The sequence below is a fragment of the Globicephala melas genome, chromosome 7, assembly GCF_963455315.2.
Source record: "Globicephala melas chromosome 7, mGloMel1.2, whole genome shotgun sequence".
Classification (NCBI taxonomy): domain Eukaryota; kingdom Metazoa; phylum Chordata; class Mammalia; order Artiodactyla; family Delphinidae; genus Globicephala; species Globicephala melas.
Window position 1 is genome coordinate 93,273,257 of NC_083320.1, and position 19,816 is coordinate 93,293,072.

The 19,816-nt window shown below is 36.2% G+C and overlaps 1 protein-coding gene across 8 annotated transcripts in view; it reads right to left on the reverse strand.

Annotated features, from left to right (window-relative positions):
* The window catches only part of R3HDM1 (R3H domain containing 1), a 118,931-nt gene that overhangs the window by 70,310 nt on the left and 28,805 nt on the right, over positions 1-19,816 (reverse strand). For 7 of the 8 annotated variants that reach the window (XM_060302498.2, XM_060302496.2, XM_060302495.2 and 4 more), the window contains 9 exons: positions 16,985-17,044; positions 16,761-16,901; positions 12,512-12,620; positions 12,327-12,422; positions 9,768-9,805; positions 9,614-9,664; positions 9,274-9,500; positions 5,252-5,506; positions 2,371-2,522 (listed from right to left, as the gene is read on the reverse strand). In XM_060302498.2, the coding sequence (XP_060158481.1) occupies positions 2,371-2,522; positions 5,252-5,506; positions 9,274-9,500; positions 9,614-9,664; positions 9,768-9,805; positions 12,327-12,422; positions 12,512-12,620; positions 16,761-16,901; positions 16,985-17,044 (1,129 nt within the window). The remainder of the gene's footprint in view (positions 1-2,370; positions 2,523-5,251; positions 5,507-9,273; positions 9,501-9,613; positions 9,665-9,767; positions 9,806-12,326; positions 12,423-12,511; positions 12,621-16,760; positions 16,902-16,984; positions 17,045-19,816) is intronic. The other variant, XM_060302493.2, reaches the window with a different exon arrangement.

Here is a 19,816-nt window from a genome sequence, read left to right on the forward strand (position 1 = left end):
CAAAATCAACACAACAGTTTCTGGAAAAAATGAAAGGCTTAGATTAGTTTAGAATTCCACAAAAAATTCTAGAGCTAACATACTAAAAAAAGTATAAGCTGAAAATCTACAGAGTAGCCACTGGTTCCTCACTAACCTCTTGATTAGAAATTAGCAAGCTTCCTAATGGATGACAGCACATATCACACTAAATGAGGTGTTGTGGCTTTAAAACTACCAAGTACAAGCTATATAATGTGTTATTAAGTCAGACAACCATTAAGACACAACTTTCTTCCAGAAAACGTGACCTACTAGGTCAGTGTCAGATGAAACAAAAGCCTTAGTCTGCTGGGGCGTAAAAGAAAGAAGAACACTGTGAGCACTAAGGGTAGGACTTAATGTCTACTAGAGTGTCAAGTGGTAATGAGAAAAATGTGGGCTAGAAGACTGGCTGATCAAAGTGAAATTCTGACACTAAGTAGAAAGGAAAAAGCGTTAGCACTTCCTTTTTCCTACTTAAATTGCAACTGGCTGTAAAATAACATCCACTTAAAGTGACTGGTTTCAAGAACGCAGCCCATTTGAAGGCTTTGGAAATCACAGCATTACTGTGTTTGGTTATTTGAAATTTCATGGATGGATTATCTCAGTGTGCAAGAGATCGCTACTGAGTATCATTTGTTCATCAATTCTCTATTCTTGTATTTGACGAAGAATTACCAGAAACACCTGAAGCAATGCCAGGAAAAACAGCCATGGAGTTTGAGGCATACCCCAATATTTCAAGTTATAGTCTATTAAGACAGCATTTCTTTTTTTTTTTGCGGTATGCGGACCTCTCACTGTCGTGGCCTCTCCCGTTGCGGAGCACAGGCTCTGGACGCGCAGGCTCAGCGGCCATGGCTCACGGGCCCAGCCTCTCCGCAGCGTGTGGGATCTTCCCAGACCGGGGCACGAACCCACGTCCCCTGCATCAGCAGGCGGACTCTCAACCACTGCGCCACCAGGAAAGCCCTAAGACAGCATTTCTAAACTAAGCTGCCTACATCTTCACTTAGGACTGTCTTTTAAAGCTAAATCAGGCAAAGCTATTTCTAAGAGATAATAATCTGAAACATATAACCACAGATTAAACCCTTAGGATTTTTTGAAGGTGCCTGGCTAACATTATTTCCATTGAATTAAATCAAATGAAAATCAGCCCTATAAAGCTCCTGGTGAAATTCACAGCACTGCAAAGATGACCACACAATAGCAGATGAAAGGGAAACACTTCAAGACCAAGTTGAATGAAACCAAGGCAGAGAAGGCCAGGGAGGGAGTTTTATGTAGTTTAATATGTACCTGAGTGTATGTAATCAAACGGGGTTGGGAAGTAGGTATGGGAGTCTTTGGAAGTAGTTTTAGACAGTTTCCTCTACATATATGAATTCATTGTATGGTCCTGGAAGTGCATCAAACACCTTGAAGTCCTACTGCAGAGAAACTGCCTTGCCCAGTATTACAAGTCTTAATTGCCAGAGCAATAATTATTTGCATTAGTTTAAAAATATTTGATAACTTTATCAAACTGCTCATACATTTTTCACCCCTGCAGTACAAATATAACTTGTGAATAAAACTAATGAAATTTCTCCAGTCCAAGTTTATCACTATACTTCTTTCACAAAACATTACTCTGCATGTTCTCACCAGTGGAATATTTAGATCGTCTTCCAGGGAAAAAGAGGTGCAAATAACTGTACAAACTGCCTTTGATATGCTACACAACCTTTAAAAGATAGAATGAAAGTAAGAATTTACACTAGTATAGTCAAGTTCAGCAAGAATGAGTAACACATCTACAGGGGAAAAGCTTGAATATGAAAATGCATGTGTAAACTCTAGACATTTATACAAATTCAAGATATTATTAAGAGTACTACTGAGAATTCTAAATCAATGTTTCTGTCTTTATCTTTCACAGAGCAGGTGGGGTGGAGAGTACCTTGTAGCGAGGTGAGTCAACTCAGTTTCTTCTAAGTGCTTGATCTGTTGAATCTTAGAACAACTCACTTTGCTCACTGGGGTAATGAACTATCTTAGTTTTGCTTTTTATTCCTCTGGTCCCTTGCCTGCTGTTGTGAAATGCAAGGTATAAAATACTCACCATACAGGGTCGTGAGATAAAAATTTCCCTTCCTTCCAATATATATTCTGTTTTCATTAGCAGAAAAGCCCTTGAAGTTAACCTCTCTTCCTACGAGCGATGAGTAGGACATCACTGGTGGAGAATACTAAAGTTCTAAGAGACACTTACTTGGGCTCTCTCGATTCTAATTAGTGACTTTAGTCACAAATATGCAAAGGCAGGTGAACTTAGCATTGTGTAATCGTGGACGTGTGCACCTGTGAGAAGATGTGATGGGCTGCTTGCTGCTGAGGTGGCAGTGCTGGCAGAGGCGGCTGTGGAGGTCCAGGCACTTGGGCTCTAACTGGCTGCTGAGTCACAGGAGGGCTACACACAACTGGACTCCCATCTGGGTTTAGGAAGGGCTGACCTGAAAATTTTAAAAAGGAAGAACAAAAGATCATTTACGATGGAGACCGAATATAGGTCTCTCTACAGACAACTTACAGCACATGTCTGCAGTCCTGATTCATAATTCCAAAAGCATCAAGGTTCTGGAAACCAAAAGCTTTTCTTACCTTGGAAAGCAAAGCCTGACCTTACACGAGCCTATTAATAGCCTTTATATTTCCCACTTAGAGTAAATATTCAAAATTTTTGCTGTGGTGTTTTACTATGGGGGTGCCGTGCCAGAAACCACTTGAGTTGTTTTATACTACACAGTATTTTCCAAGAAACTCAATTCTGAAACACATCTTGCTCAAGGGATTGAGTTACAGGATTGTGTAACATTTCAGTTTCAAGGGGAAAAAAAAATACTTGACTTTGGGATACTGGAAATTTATTAATTAGCCTGTTAGATGGTAAGAAATATCTAATTTACAGGTCACACTGCATATATTTAACTAGTAAGATTAAAAGCTGATGAAAATTAAAATGGTTGATAACTTCAAATTTCAAATTGTGGAGTTGATGGCAGTGTCCTTATTTTATAACTTCTAACTTGTTAAAAGTAGAAAATAATTTAAAAATTCTAAATAATTTTCTAAAAAAATTTCCTTTCACTTCCAATGAGCTTTACTCATAGGTAAGAAATAAAACGAGAGAGAACTTTAGTACTGATCTTGAGGCTTATTCTTATTGGTTACCAATTACGGGAGGAATACTTTTAAGTAACTCTCTACACATACATTCTAAACAAGTTTTTCTTACTATGCAAAGTAATATTCTTAGAAATAACTAACAAATACAGAATAACTAACAAATACAGATCAGAAAGTAAATAAATTCCCCATAATCTTATCATCAACAATTTGGATACCTTCCTTCCAGACTTTTTCAATGTACACATAAACAGATTCAAAGAGTAGTATTTTTCCTTGCTATACACTGAATGATTTAAAAAAACACACTAGATTATTAAAAAAAGAAAGAAAGAAAAATGAAAGGACTATGTGAAATAAAGAGATCATTGACTACATACCCTTTTAGGATGGGAAGAATATCTATGTGTCTTAAACTGCCTTCAAAACATCCTCTCTTTAAAATAAACTTGTGACATATAATAAAATAATATTTGGGAAAGCAGAATACACTGTTCCATTGCTGTCAAGTGGAAAAAATTCTCCAAAGTCAAATTATTTTCATCAGTTAATTTCCTGATAATTTATGTGATGGTTATAGATAACTAAAAGCAAGCCATGCTGGATATTTGTTGATTGTTATAAATAATTTTGAAAAAAAAAATGGCAGAGAAGACTTGAGTGAAAGCACGTTTAAAAGTAACTTAAGGATTGTGTGAAAAAAGCTGGATGTGTGGTGATGCTGTTCTCAAAAACAAAGAGATCACTTTTGGGCTAATTTAAAATTAAGTATACAATTTAATTTCAGGTTGCTTAGTTTCTCATTTCTACTCAAATGAAGCTTCCACGTTACCAAAACCATGTTAACTAATATTGTAAATTAAAAATAATAGAAAATAGTAAAATATTAAATCATCTTATATTCTGCCCCAGGAAAACAGGAAGTTTAGTAATATAATAGACTTGAAGGATCAGAAGATAACGGTTATAAAGCAAAAACTGAGTTTCTGAAGAGTCAGTTATTTACGCTAATTCCATTTTTACAACAGAAACAAAAGTTTGAATACTTTATCTTAAAAAAGAGATGCAAATGAAATCTGAAGGTAACAAGTTCCCAGCCATGGTTTTTTCTACAACAAACAAAAGGCAGGTTTCAGGACACTCAGAGACTCTGACACTCTCACCTGTATCTACCTTGCCCAACTACTGCCATGCTGATATGACCACATTAGCTAAATCTGAATCTTTAAGGAAGGTTATTGAATGACTTAAGGTTATTTTCATTATCTTACCATATGATTGGGCTATGTTATTTTGATTAGAAACCAAAACTTCTTGCCATTTAAAAAAAATTTTATTTTCTCAATATAAGTCATTTTTGCCAATATACATAATGAAATGTATTATGACTGCAGTTTCTTAATCTCTCTGAAGTTCAGTTTCCTTATCTGTAAATGTAGATTTCACCTACCTAACAGGGTTGCTATAAGTAATGTATTTAAAGCACATAACACAGTACATGACACATGATAAACAATAAATACAAAGTACTAATTGCAAGGAATGTGTTGTCAATATTAATTCATAACGACTATCTATTTTCTTTCACTACTAATAAGATGTTCTTTAGCTTTTCCTAAGTAGAAAACAGTTACCATATTCAGAAGAGCAATTACTTATGGGTTCTTTCCACCGCATTACGTAAGAAGTAAGAGCTGCTAACGTTCTCCTTCTTCATGAAATGCATACTATTTTTCCCACGGTAAAACTGTTCTATCAAATAAAGTTCTTTCAAAGGTGGTTGTCCCATTTCTAGGAAATGAATTGTTTCTTAATTATTTGGCCTAAAAGATGATGTCATGGATGTCACAAGGAGAAAAATACTTTCTGATATAAATGTCTTTTAACATTCTCTAGCATAAAGTGTTTTTATTAAAGTTCTAGGGAAAATGCTAATCACACATGAAATATAAAAAGCTGACAATGCATATACAGATAATACATTTAATACATATTCTTTAGTTTTCAGATAACTCCTGATATCTCAACTGAAATAAACCTTTTTCTGGATACCAACCTGTTTGTGAGTTGATCAGAATACTGCCAGGTGGTATGCCTGTCGCTTCCAAGGGAAGCAAAAAGAAGCTAGTGCTAGGAGATGCGACTTGCCCATTTAGGCCACCATCAAAGGAAAGAGAACTATGAGTGCTGACAGTTGGATAGACGACAGGTGCGCCATGAGAAGACTGGCTGAGAGCTGTACCTGGAAGAGGCTGCTGGATGTGAGAGAGAGAGCCCGTAGATGACCCTACACTACCAGAAGACTCAGAACCTAGGAGAGGAGTAATGAAAAAGAGGGAATTTTTTAAACCTCATATAAAAACGCAGGTTTTAAATAAGTAACAATAAAATTCACATTGCATAACATGCAGTTACCACATAAAAGCATGAACTATTTTTGACTTACTGTACAATTTTGCTTCCCCTCTCCACCAAGAACATGTTTAATACAGCAAAACTGATCACATAAGTTGCAAAAGAAGTCATAGCCAAAGCATGCAACTAAAGCAAGTCTATAATACTGGGTTGGCCAAAAGATTCGTTCGGTTTTTTTCCGTAAGATGGCTCTAGTAGCACTTAGTTCTCTTTAACTTTATTTGAAACAAGTTTGTTAGACTGTATGTGACAGCTGCAGTTAAAAAAAAACTTACCAAAATTGGTGAATTTTTGTAAAGCCATTTTAATATTGAAGATGGAAGAAAATAGCAACATTTTCGGCATATTATGCTTTATTATTTGAAAAAAGGTAAAAACGCAACTGAAACGCAAAAAGAGATTTGTGCCGTGTATGGAGAAGGTGCTGCGACTGATCGAATACGTCAAAAGTGGTTTGCGAACTTTCGTGATGGATATTTCCTGCTGGACGATACTCCAGAGCTGAGTAGACTAGTTGAAGTTGACAGCGATCAAACTGAGACGTTAATTGAGAACAATCAACGTTATACTACATAGGAGATAGGTGACATACTCAAAATATCCAAATCAAGCATTGAAAATCATTTGCACTAGCCTGGTTATGTGAATCGCTTTGATGTTTGGGTTCCACGTAAGTTAAGTGAAAAAAACCTTCTCGACTGTATTTCTACATGAAATTCTCTACTGAAATGTAATGAAATCGGGTTTTTTTTTTTTTTTTTTTGCGGTATGGGGGCCTCTCACTGCTGTGGCCTCTCTCCCGTTGCGGAGCACAGGCTCCGGACGTGCAGGCTCAGTGGCCATGGCTCACGGGCCCAGCCGCTCTGCGGCATGTGGGATCTTCCCGGACCGGGGCACGAACCCGCGTCCACTGCATTGGCAGGCGGACTCTCAACCACTGCGCCACCAAGAAGTCCCGAAATCGTTCCGTTTTTAAAACACATTGTGACGGGCGATGAAAAGTGGATACTATAAGATAACGTGGAATGGAAGAGATCATGGGGCAAGTGAAATGAACCACCAACCACACCAAAGGCCACTCTTCATCCAAAGAAGGTGATTGTGTAAATAGTGGGATTGGAAGGGGGTCCTCTATTATAAGCTCCTTCCGGAAAACCAAACGATTCACTCCAAGAAGTACTGCTCCCAGTTAGACCAAATGAAAGCAGCACTTGAAGAAAAGCGTCCAGAATTAGTCAACAGAAAACACATAATCTTCCATCGAGGTAACGCAAGATGGCATGTTTCTTTGATGACCAGGCAAAAACTGTTGCAGCTTGGCTGGGAAGTTCTGATTCATCTGCCGTATTCACCAGACATTGCACCTTTGGATTTCCATTTATTTCAGTCTTTACAAAATTCTCTTAATGGAAAAAAATTTCAATTCTCTTGAAGACTGTAAAAGGCACCTGGAACAGTTCTTTGCTCAAAAAGATAAAAAGTTTTGGGAAGATGGAATTATGAAGTTGCCTGAAAAATGGCAGAAAGCAATGGAACGGTGAATATGTTGTTCAATAAAGTTCTTGGTGAAAATGAAAAATGTGTCTTTTATTTTTACTTAAAAACCGAAGGCACTATTTGGCCAACCCAGTAACAGCAGCCACAGACAGCCACAAAAAACACATTACCCACATTCCCAAAAGGACAAAGTTATGTATATTTTTACCTTTTAGATTAACACCTAGGAATATACAGATTATAATTTTTCCCCCAGGACAAAGAACTTAGCACAGCCAAATGCCCAAAACCTCTTATATCAGAAACCCCTTATCTATAAGAACACAGAAAGATTAAGAGTAGTGTAGGAAATATCAAAAATGATAATTCTCTATCAAGAGAAACAACTGTCAGGTTTCGCTGCAGACTTTCATTTTCAGCTCGTAATCATAGCATCTTCCTGTAACGTAAAGTCAACTTTCAATTTTTTATCATAGCAAGGGACAAAGGTAGAATAAAAATATTCTAAGTACTTACATTAGCATCAGCTTAAAATTTATTTCTCACTGTACTTAATAAGCTAATTTGATAATTTATTTTTAACTGCTTTCCTGCCTCCAATCTACTTAATTTTCTATTATACAGAGACTGAAGAAGTCACCGACTTTCAGTATAATGGCTTAAGGTAGACAATGAGACAATGAAAGAAAAGAAAAGATTTTGATGATGTAAATAGTTAATTAGGTTTTGAATAACAGAATTGACTCTGGGATGGAGAATTAATTTTTAATGAATGACATAAACAAATATGATACACTACAGCGACTGCCTCGGAAGGATAACTTCTATTTTAAGTTGTGCCAAAAATGACTATCTCCAAGAACTATATGAAAAAAAGTTTTTTCCTAATAAAAGAATTAAATATTTATTTTCATCTCTGAAGATAATATAGATTATAAATAGTACATGTTCTAAAAATGTTTTAGGGACTTCCCTGGTGGTCTAGTGGTTGAGAATATGTCTTGCAATGCAGGGTCACTGGTTTGATCCCTGGTCAGGGAACTAAGATCCCACATGCTGCTGGGCAACTGGGTCCGTGCGCTGCAACTACTGAGCCTGTGCAGAGCCTGTGCAGTCTGGAGCCTGCGCACCGCAACAAAAGATCCCACGTGCCATAACTAAGACTCGATGCAGCAAAAAAAAATAAATAAATAAATTTAAAAAAATGTTTTCATTTGGCTGTGTGTCTAAATGACTTTCTCACAACACATGAGTAGTTTTTTTTCCTGTTATGATGACATGATGACTGACCGTTTATCAAATAAATGCATATTTGGTACATATGCATATTTCTTATATTCATTTACCTATCTTTAGCAAGAGTCTATCATATACACTAAGACATTTTAAATATACACATTATAAGTTAAAAAGATGACAAGTGCAATTCACAAACCTTAAGAATTTAAAGTACTGAATTACAGTCAGAGATGAGAAAAATTTACTGTCACCTTCAAATTTACACCTCTCCCTTCAATTGTTATCTGTGTAAAACCATATATCTAGGCTTTACCCGAAAGGATAAAGAGCCATTTCTGCTGATTTTCATGCTTATTTTGGGATACAAATAAAGATCCGTGAGGATCCTAAAAGAGACATGAACTTTAGTATCGAAGCCAGTGAAAGTGAAAAGAGAAAAATGCTAGGAGCCTAAAAGTTATGTAATCTAAAAGCAAAGAAGCTAGTAGAATGAGAATGTTATTGAAATTTCTACTTATCCATAATAATTACATTGTATTATATTTCTTTAGTTTTTAAATTCCTCAAAAACTCAGCAGTTTTATATGTTTTTTTTGGAATGGCAAATGAACTTTATCATGAAATGCACTCAATAATATGATAGTATTAGCTGAATTTCAGCTAATGACAGTATTAGCTGAAAATGCAATCAATGTTAACTAATCCTAGGTAAGGAAAGATGCCTTCTGTAAATCTCTCTCACACAGAGAATAAATCCTAATGTCAGTAAACGTGTTACCTCTTAAGTACTTTGGAGGTGCTCAATGTACTGCTGGTAGGAATCCTATATTTTAGGATAATTACAGAAGCCACATGATGAATAAAGAGCTAAGACAACATTAGGGAAACTAATGTTTTGACTGCACAGTTCTAGACAGATATTTATACCTGTTTTTGAAAGCCTGCCTATGCTTTTGCTGCTTCCAGAACTATCACCTCTTGTCAGAACTGAAATTCCACTGAAGCTGCTGGCTTTGGTTACAGCGGGCTTGAAGTTTCGGAGAGAGCTGTCTGAATCCGTGCTGCTCCAGGGTCGTGGTTCAGAGTACTTCAACTCGTTCTCAGTGCTGCTCTGATGGCTATTTGTTGATCTCCCTGAAGAATCTTTATTAACTCTGTAATTTAGAAATAAAACTTTGAGAAGCTAATAGAGACAAAAAGGAAAATTATTTAAAAAATGCTTTAAATATTCAATACTGTGTACTGCACGAAAACATGCTTCCAATACCTAAATATCTGGCGCCTCTGCTGGGTGCTACTAGCATCCTCATCTTGGATTCTGTTGGCATTTTCATAAAACATTTTTATTTTTTTTAAAACATTTTTATTTTTATTAGCATCAGTGAGACACTTAGCAAAACAAATGTTAAAAAGCCCCTCACCTTTTGTCAATAATATAATTCTCTTGGGAACACAGGGACTAGAAAGAAAGAACAGATATAAAAAGTTGAGCATTTGTCGGATAACGCCATCTGGAAACTAACGATGACAACAAAAATCGTGTAACAATTTTAAAAAAGTAGTTACCCTCACCCCTCAAATCAAACATGGTGATAAGTTGCAAAATAAGTGACAATGAAAAATTATTTTGGCTTGGAGATACTATGCTTATTTTTAACAGATACACATTTTTGAAGCCATTCATTTTTGTTGTACAAAGTAGCTTGAAATTCAAATATCTAACAAGTGAACCCATTTTCACTATTACATATTCGAAGTATACACCTGTCTGTAGATTCCACCTCCTTCACTCAACAAATATTTTGATCACCTGTGCTTTGGCAGTAGCTGTAGCAGTGAACTAGCAGCTACGCCTCAATGTAGCTTACAGCCAAAATCCTCCAGTGCTATTAACCTAACTCAGGCAACCATCTGTTTTGCATCTTGTATTATTACAACAGTCTTCTAGTTTTCCAGCTACCAGTTTTGCTCTTTTCATCCAATTTAAACAGCAGAAGCCATAGCTATCTCTCTAAAATATCAATCTGATCACGCCTGTTCCCTCCTTAATAGCCCCCTTCGTTCTAGCACAGGGGTCCACAAACTACAGTCAGCTACCTGTTTTTGTAAATATACATTCATCAGAACACAGCCATGCCCATTCATTTGTGTATTGTCTATGGATGCTTTCATATTAAAATGGCAGATTTGAGTTGTTGCAATAAAGACTATATAGCTTGAAAAGCCTAAAATACTCATTATCTGTCCCATTATAGAAAAAGTTTGCTGACCCCTGCTCTAGCTAAAAGCCCCAACCTCCTTAACTAGCTTTCAGGAGCAAGTCACCTGCTTCCTGCTTATTTCTCCAATTGAAACGTCCCTCAATTCTTGTCACCTAGGCTACAATCCAGGTACTCTGAATCTCTCAATTCCTCATGTGTCAAGTTCTCGTTTATCTCTGGCTCGCTGCAGATGTTGACCCTGGACACGGAATACTTCACTCCTTCAGTTCTTCTCTTGGAAGCTAACTCTCCCTCTCACTCCTCAATTCTGGTTTGTGGTGCTTCTCTGCTGTGTTCCTTATTTTACCTTCACGTTTCTATACAAATCACACACCATGTTGTCATTATCTGAATACTCATCATGGGTAAAGACCTCATCCATCTTACAAACTAGAGAGAGGAAATAGATCTAGGTTAGGCTCTGAGTTCAGAAGACATGGGCTGAAATCCCAACTCTGGCATTTTCTAGCTGGATGATCCTTGTCTATTTTCCTTAGTTTCCTGGAGCCTCAGTTTACTTATCTATAAAATAAAAACAGTGATAGTATCTACCATATATAGGGTTGTTTGGGAGATAAATTAATGTAAATGTCCATGGATATGTTCTCCAGTGCCCAGCACAGCACCTACTATACATGATCAATAAGATTTGTTGAATATTATAAAGTTTTAACTGACAGTCTAGATTTTAATGTCATTTACGTTTTTTTTTTTTTTTTAATACAGAGCTAACTTCTATCTCTGGTGGTATTAACACAAATTACATATATTCTTTTTTTTTTTTTTTTTTTTTGGTGGTACACAGGGCTCTCACTGTTGTGGCCTCTCCCGTTGTGGAGCACAGGCTCCGGGGCCATGGCTCACGGGCCCAGCTGCTCCGCGGCATGTGGGATCTTCCCGGACCGGGGCACGAACCCACGTCCCCTGCATTGGAAGGCGGACTCTCAACCACTGCGCCACCAGGGAAGCCCTACATATATTCTTATATCCTTGACTAGTACCCTGTACTGCACAGAGCAGGTGCTTAACAGATATTGGTAAAATCAAACTGATTCTCCCTTAAATATATGTGTAAAGTAATCAGCCACTTAAAAGATCTCTTCCAGGACTTCCCTGGTGGTCCAATGGTTAAGACTCTAAGCTCCCAAAGCGGTGGGTGTGGGTTGGATCCCGGGTCAGGAAACTAAGATCCCACACACCGCACAGAGCAGCCAAAAAACAACAACAACAACAACAACAACAAAGATCTCTTCCATATAATCACTTATAAAGTAGAAAACAAATATTAAACTGAAAAATCAATTAGCTGTATTTTAAAAGAAGAAACAAGTTATTTATCAAGAAAAGTCCACTAACAAGTAGGATTTAGAGTACATGATTTTGTAGACAGTGACCAATGTTCTAAAAATCTCAACTCTGTGAGAAGTTTGGAAGAAAAAAATATTACATAAACTATATACTCAGTCTAATATACTACTCCTTAGTCGATCTGCTTTCAACTTTTGAAAAGTTTATACAACTGGTGCAAAGTAGTATTTTATAAACTACTAAATCATTAACATGAACAAGACAGACTGCAGTATTTCTAAAGGGGTGACTTTATATGTAACAAATGTAGTTAGAAGTATATGTGATCAATAGATTGAGGGAGGAGTGAACCCCTATAATGCAATTAGCATATATTTACACATGAAGAGCTAAATATAAGTTAGAACATACATCTTGGGAAAATATTCGGTCTCTAGCTCTCTGGTACTCTTCTTCTCTTTCTTCTATAGATTTGCTTCTTCTGTCATCTTTCAAACGTATTCTCATCTGAAGAAAAGAGAACAATTAATCTTGGGAAAATGGTCTGCTGGTATAAGTCCAGCACCTATAAAAATGCTCTAGTCATGCTAGGTTACCTGGTTATCATCTTTGTCAAAGCTAGAGTTATCTCTCTTGAGGATATATCGTTTCTGAAAGTCTTCACCTTTATCATCCTTAATATGTTCATTAAATTTCTGATCAGGTCTAAAAAAAAAAAAGCAAAAACCAAGGGAACAAAAGAGATAATACAAAATATTTACAGAAAAGTTAAATATAACGCTTTATAGAAGGTGATAAATATAAGTTACCACTCACTAGTGCCATTAATAGATACTTACGTTATCTCAATTACTCCTCAAAACAATCTAATGAGAAAATATTAACTACCCCATGTCATGACTGAAAGGCTGTATGAAATACATTGTGGGCTCTGGAATTTGACTGCTAAGGTTCAAATACTCAGCTTTAACACTTAGTTGTGCTTTAGGACTTACACAAGTTACTTATTAACCTTTATTTCCCCTAGTTTCCTCACTTGTAAATAGGAATTACAGTGTACCTACTTCATATGGCTGTTGTGAAGATGAAATGAATCAATAGATGACCAGCACTTGAAACAGTAAACACTCAGTAGAAGTTTGTTATTATTATATTACTGAGAAAACTGAGGTTCAAATGGCTAAAGCAAGGGTCCAAGGTCAAAGGGCAAGTACATGACTGAGCCATACTTGGAGCCCTGGTATGTAAGACTCAAAGCCTGTATATCATTTTTGCATTGCCTCCTCTAAATCTAAGAAACAATTCTGGGACAAAGAAAAAAGTATAGCACAGTATTTTATGTTACATTCCTATAGTACCTGGTTTGGTGTTAATCAAATATTTTGTGGCTGAATTTAATAAAGCTTAAGAGACTACTTCAAAATGCAACCAAGTTACCAAGAATTCATAATTACAGCAGGGTACATCTTTGTTTTATATTAATTGAAATAGGTTAAAAAGAGAAGTTCCTTTTTGAAGGTTAATGTTACAACCTAAAGAAATGATTATGAACTCTTAACAACATATTTTATGGCTGATTGGCCGGTCTTTCCTCTATGGAAATGTTGCAAGTTCTGCTGAGATCCAGAAAACAGACAAGGTTGTTGCCCTTGGAAAATTACAATTATATAAAACTTCACTTTCTGAAATGTATTCTCAGCTTCAACAAATTAATCCATTCAACACTCTTGAGATGTAATACCATCCTATTATAAAACTGAAATATGTGATATATAAAAAATATATTTAGAGGAAATAAAGGCTAACTGAACCCCTAAGCAATTTTTTACATATACTTTAAATATATATTATGTAGTCACATAATATATTATGAATACCCTAAATAAATTTCTAAACCAAATAAACCTCAGTAATGACATTTTCAGCAAACTTGACCAGATATTTCAATATGTAGTAATCAAGTTAACACCTCTGAATATTTGTTTTAACCTAGTGAATTTTTAGTAAAGTACTGTATCTACCTCCTGTCAAATGATGCAAAAGATTTTTTAAAAAAATAAATTTATTTATTTTGTTTATTTATTTTTGGCTGCATTGGGTCTTCGTTGCTGCGTGCGGGTTTTCTCTAGTTGTGGTGAACGGGGCCTACTCTTAGCTGTGGTGTGGTGGCTTCTCTTGTTGTGGAGCACGGGCTCTAGGCGAATGGGCTTCAGTAGTTGCGGCTCGCGGGCTCTAGAGCGCAGGCTCACCAGTTGTGGCGCATGGACTTAGTTGCTCCGCGGCAACGTGGGATCTTCCCGGACCGGGGCTCGAACTCATGTCCCCTGCACCGGCCGGTGGATTCTTAACCACCGCGTCACCAGGGAAGCCCGATGCAAAAGATTTTAAAATGAGAATTATGGGGCTTCCCAGGTGGCGCAGTGGTTGAGAGTCCGCCTGCCGATGCAGGGGACACGGGTTCGTGCCCCGGTCCGGGAAGATCCCACATGTCGCGGAGCGGCTGGGCCCGTGAGCCATGGCTGCTGAGCCTGCGCGTCCGGAGCCTGTGCTCCGCAACAGGAGAGGCCACAACAGTGAGAGGCCCGTGTACCGAAAAAAATAAAAATAAAATAAAATAAAATAAAATAAATAAAATGAGAATTATGTAAGTAAGCTGAAGAAATCTCTATTTTAAAATATACTTAGATAAGTGAAACAGAGCACATCTCCACATAAAGCGATACAGAGAACTAAAGAGAAAAATAAAAGAGTAAAAAGATTTCATGACCAAACTGATAAGAAAAAGATTGCTTTCTTTAGGAATTTGAAGGATTATCTATTTAGTTCTGACAATGGCAGTATGTTGTTATTTATTTGTCCATGATTGCCCCATTTACTTATATCAACTATTTCTGTAGCTGTTCAAAATCACATTTTCTTATTGAAGGAATTTGTACTTGGGTGAAAAAAGAAATAGTTATACCAATATGAACTATAAGATTTAACCAAGAGCCTGGCAACTTTTCTAAGAGCAGCTGGATCCCCACACCAAACAGCATTAGCAGGCATTTCAGCTAACCTTAAGACTGTCTTACCTCTGTCTTTTATAGATGCCTGAATTTACTGCCCTGCAATCGCCAACTTCCCGCTCCAATGAGACAGCCCAGTGGACACCGGGTTGTTGACATCCACAACACCACTGGTTCAAGGCTGGAGCGGGTAATCTGCCTATGAGGAAAAGGCAAGTTTGTTTTTATTCATTGTGGAGCAGATCTCTAAGGTTTTCTGATTTACATCCTTCTTCATATTCCAGAAGAAATAAAATAAGAATACAGTGTAACGTCAATGATCTGAAATGTCTAGTAATAATTACACTATTGATCCATTCTTCTTTAAGTACATCATAAACATCTGCGTTTAGCTAAACTTTTCATGATCTGGATAAAGAGAACCTTGACATCACTTGCAGCATTCAAATAACTGAGGTTACACTGTATTGAAAACCTTAGAGAGTCACCAGTCGAAATGTTAGTCAAAATGCCTGCTAATGTACACATGCTTGGGCATCCAGCAGCTCTGAGTAATGTTGAAAGGTACTGGTTAAATGAAGTAGAGTTCTGTTCACCTTAAGTCCAGCTCGTAGGTTATGGTTACTATCCAACTTTAGCCATGATACAACTAACTAGGAAAAAGCTGAAAGATGAGGATATTTTCAAAAGACTGAAAGACAGGCATAGGAAAATTAAATCAGATTCCCATTTGCAGGTAAAATTTAATGCCCCTGAAAATATGGGATCCTTTTCAAAGACATCTGTCTTCATTAATTTAATTTTAGTTGTAGTAACAATCATTTAAAAATACTAGCTTCCACCAATATACCTATTTAGTTGACAAAATACTATTTGAAATGGAAGAAAACCAACTTAGTCAAGCAAACAATATGACAGCTACAAGGGTAAAGGCCATTATAACAAAAAGGAAATTAATGAATTTATTTATTCATTTATTTATAAACCGTGCAAACTGAAGGGTTCATAATAGACAGAACCCTGAGAAGTCTAGCTTCAAGGAAGGAAGAAAAACAATGAACTGAAAAGCATTATTTATGGTATCTGAAGCTGTCTGCTGCTCATTATCACAGATCCACTGCCGCCACATATGAAATTAATATAGAAAATTCTTTTGATAGGAAACCACCGCGAAGTATAATGTTAGCTGAACTCAACTGCGTTAGCTTCACAAATAGGCCTCTGCATTGGGCCTTTTGCTCCCACATATCAGCACTGATTATCTATTTCACCATACTGTACAGGTATCACTTTTTAAAGCAAATGATTCCTCTTAACTCCTTAAAATTTCTTCCTCAGTCAATTACACATAGCCCAGAAGGGTACAAAACATTATGGATGATACTGGATTAACCAGTAAGTCTCACCGTCCTGAGATTTGTGGAAGAAACGGAGCAAAAACAAAGGTGGAAAAGACAGTAAACTGATAGAAAATTAATTAAATGTAAGGGTGTTAAAGTTTGCTCTCTTTTTTTTAAATTTGCCTGAGGTTGGCCACAGGTAACTAAATTATATTAATTCAAAAATCCGCAAGAGAACGATTATTAAACATTACTGATATTATGACCTTTGAGGGTTTTTTAAAACCCATCCTCATTCATCTGTCTTATTTCAGTCCAGACTGGTGCATTTTACACCTTGTGAGTTAAATCTACTTTTTGGTCCCGTCACATACGGTTGTCACGAAGCTGAATTAGGCTGCTAAAACATGTGGAAAACCTGAGATAAAAGGTGCTACAGAAAGATAAAGTAGTATCAAACACATAGATAATATATAACTACATTTCTTGATACTTACATTCTTGTATTGCTAGTTTTGTTTACTATGACAGACTTCCCACTCTGATCAACATTGTGGTCTAATCCAAAGTAAGCAGCGACTCTGTGTAATAGCATCCTATGGTAAGATGTCATTGGGGGGAATTTTTTACGTGGAGACCTAAAAGTAGAAGAAAAACTAATTTAGTAAATCTTGAAGAACTGTGATGACAATTTATTTTCTTGTTAAAGGTTAGGACTTACTCATTATTACCAATGAAATCTAAAATTTCTTGTTCCAATTTCAACAGCATCATTCTGTCCCTGAAACAAAATATGAAAACTCTTATATATAAAATTTAACACTGACCTAATCATACCATAAATGTTGAATTTACAGGGCTATTTTTTTGGGGGGGGGTAAAACCTGTATACTGAAGAACATCACAAGCTTGATGCTAGAATGTTTACATGCTTTCTAAAAAAAAGTAATATTTTAAAAGATGACTTTTTAAAATTTTATGGAAAATTTCACACATACACAATTGTAGAGAGACTATCATCCAATTTCAACAATTACCATCATGTGGCCATTCTTAAAACAGATATATCTTTATCTGCTAAATATTACTATATTAGATTCTGTTCTGCAAATGTATGGATTATAACAGCATATTAGTCCTTACTTCCCTACTCAATAAAGCTAAGAGGTAGCAGGAAAACAGACATCTTTAGTCAGGCTCATGACTTTGTTATTCTGAACTCCATAGAAACAGTACTCTAAAGAACATGCAATGCCAGTAACAACAGGAATACTCCTATGGGAATCCAATGCTAGTTTATAAATGGAACTATAGCAGAGAAGTATGAACTATATTACTAACTCTAATTCAGAAGGAGAGGACTTTTCAAATCATTCTGAAAATCACTATTATATATTTCTAAGACTTTGGGAATTTTTCCCACAAAGAATCAAAATGAACCAAAGACCTCCAACATGTAAAATAAATAGGGACGCTAGGGAACACCTGCACGTGCTCCTTTAGACCACTAGGGTCCTATTTAGCACACTTACAAAATAAGTTACTGGTACCACTCCCTTTCAAAGGACCTCCCTGCCCACACACCAAGAACATGGCTCAAGAGAGTATTCCTGTGCTCACTGTAAATGTCATGCGCATGTGGGAAAAACAAAACAAAACAGAAACAAAAAAAACCCCTCAAAGAACCTTAAAGCTAGAAGTAGCTTTACAAATCATTCAGTTCTGTTCCTAAAATTTTATAGATCAAGAAAACTAGGCCAAGAGGTTAATGTTTCCCTCCCAAATAAACACTATATAGTAGATCCCTCTCAAATTTTAAAAGGAAACAGTGCCCTTGCTTAAGTTGCCCGAAAGTCTATACATCAGCTCTGAGTTTGATCTTTTCTCTATATTGTGGAAGAAGTCTTATAAAAAACTGAGTAATATTAACCATACATATTTTTATATCAGTTGAAAAAAATCAAGAGAATAACATGCCTATGTGGTGATTTCAAACCCAAAGCTGAAAACACGATTACATTTTCACTCAAATTCTAGCAACATTCAATTCTGCCCCTAAACCTGTTTCTCCTTCAGTATTCTGCATTATCAGCGTGGCACTACCTTTCACTTGGCATATTGTACTAGAAGCATTTTTGGCCCATTACTGTGCTTTTAAAAATCATCCTATGCAGTTAATTACTATTGCAAAATTTATCTATCTTCAATCTATTTTTCTTCTATTTCTACTGCCACTACCCTGGATCCAAGCAATCAGGATCTCTGACTTGACTACTGTAATAGTAGTGTATTATCTCTCTGTATCCTCCCTTGTTCCCTCCTAATCTGTTCTACCTGGAGCATCCATAACAATCTTTTAGAAACACACATGTGAACACAAGTCATGGCCTTGGTTAAATATTTATCACAGGTTTCTCACTGCTCATAGGTTATAACTGAACACCTGTAATGTGGCCTACAAGGTGGGCATGATCTGGTCTTCATCTACCTCTTTAGCTTCTTTTCCTGCCCCTTACTCACAAAACTCTTATCATTTTAGCTTACCCCTGTAATTGCCAAGCTGGTTCCTTGAACAAGCTGTTTCCTTTGCCTAGGACAGCTTCTTATATTCTTTCTTAGAACCTGTTTCTTTCATACCTTTAATAGCGTTTATCACAATTACCATTATATAGTTATTTGGACTATAGAGAGGAGCTCAACAAATGTAACTGTGTGGAATAAATTAATCAGATTATTTCATCCATGTCTTTTAATATTTTTTTCCTTAAAATGTTGGGGGAGGATGGGAAATTTTTACTTCATAAGGTTTCCCCCAAAAAAGGACTTATTTACTTAACTATAAGACCCTCTTTTCTTCTAATTTTTTGGGGGTCAATTTGTCTTGAGATGATATAATTTTCAGTAACTTTCCTAATGTATTTTATATACTTGTTGCAGGGGAAAAAAAAGGAATCTGAGGCAGGCAACTTATTCAGCATTCACGAAACAGTGCATTTAAATTTGTTTCCTCTGTTTGAGCTCAACAGCAGGCCTAAGATATGTGAAATGTTCTTCAGTGAATGAACTGGCATTGAAAACAAATTTCTGTTGTCTCCATGAAAGTAAACAAAATCTAACGATTTTACTAGCTATTGATACAAATTCAGGTTTTTATTTTTTTTTCCTTTCGCATGTAGATCTATGGATTGCAGAGGATTTTCTATTATTACCTGGGCCATTTATTTAAATAAGTTCCCGTACTTAGTTTACGAAATTTTCAGTTAGTAAAAAGTAGAACTTGTTAGGAAAGTAGCTTTCCTAAGTTCTCAAGATTTACACTTCCTGCCTGTATCATATAGATATGTATGTATATGATACATGTATGTATGTATATGATACTATGTATGTATATGTATATGATATATCTATAGCTTGGTCTAAGTTTCCAAATTTTCAAATCTGTAATCAAGGTTAGATATTTTGGTAATGGCCATAAGTTAAAAATTAATAATCCTTTATAGAAGCATTACATACATCAAACTAACAGATCCACAAATTCCTTTTCTTAAGGCAT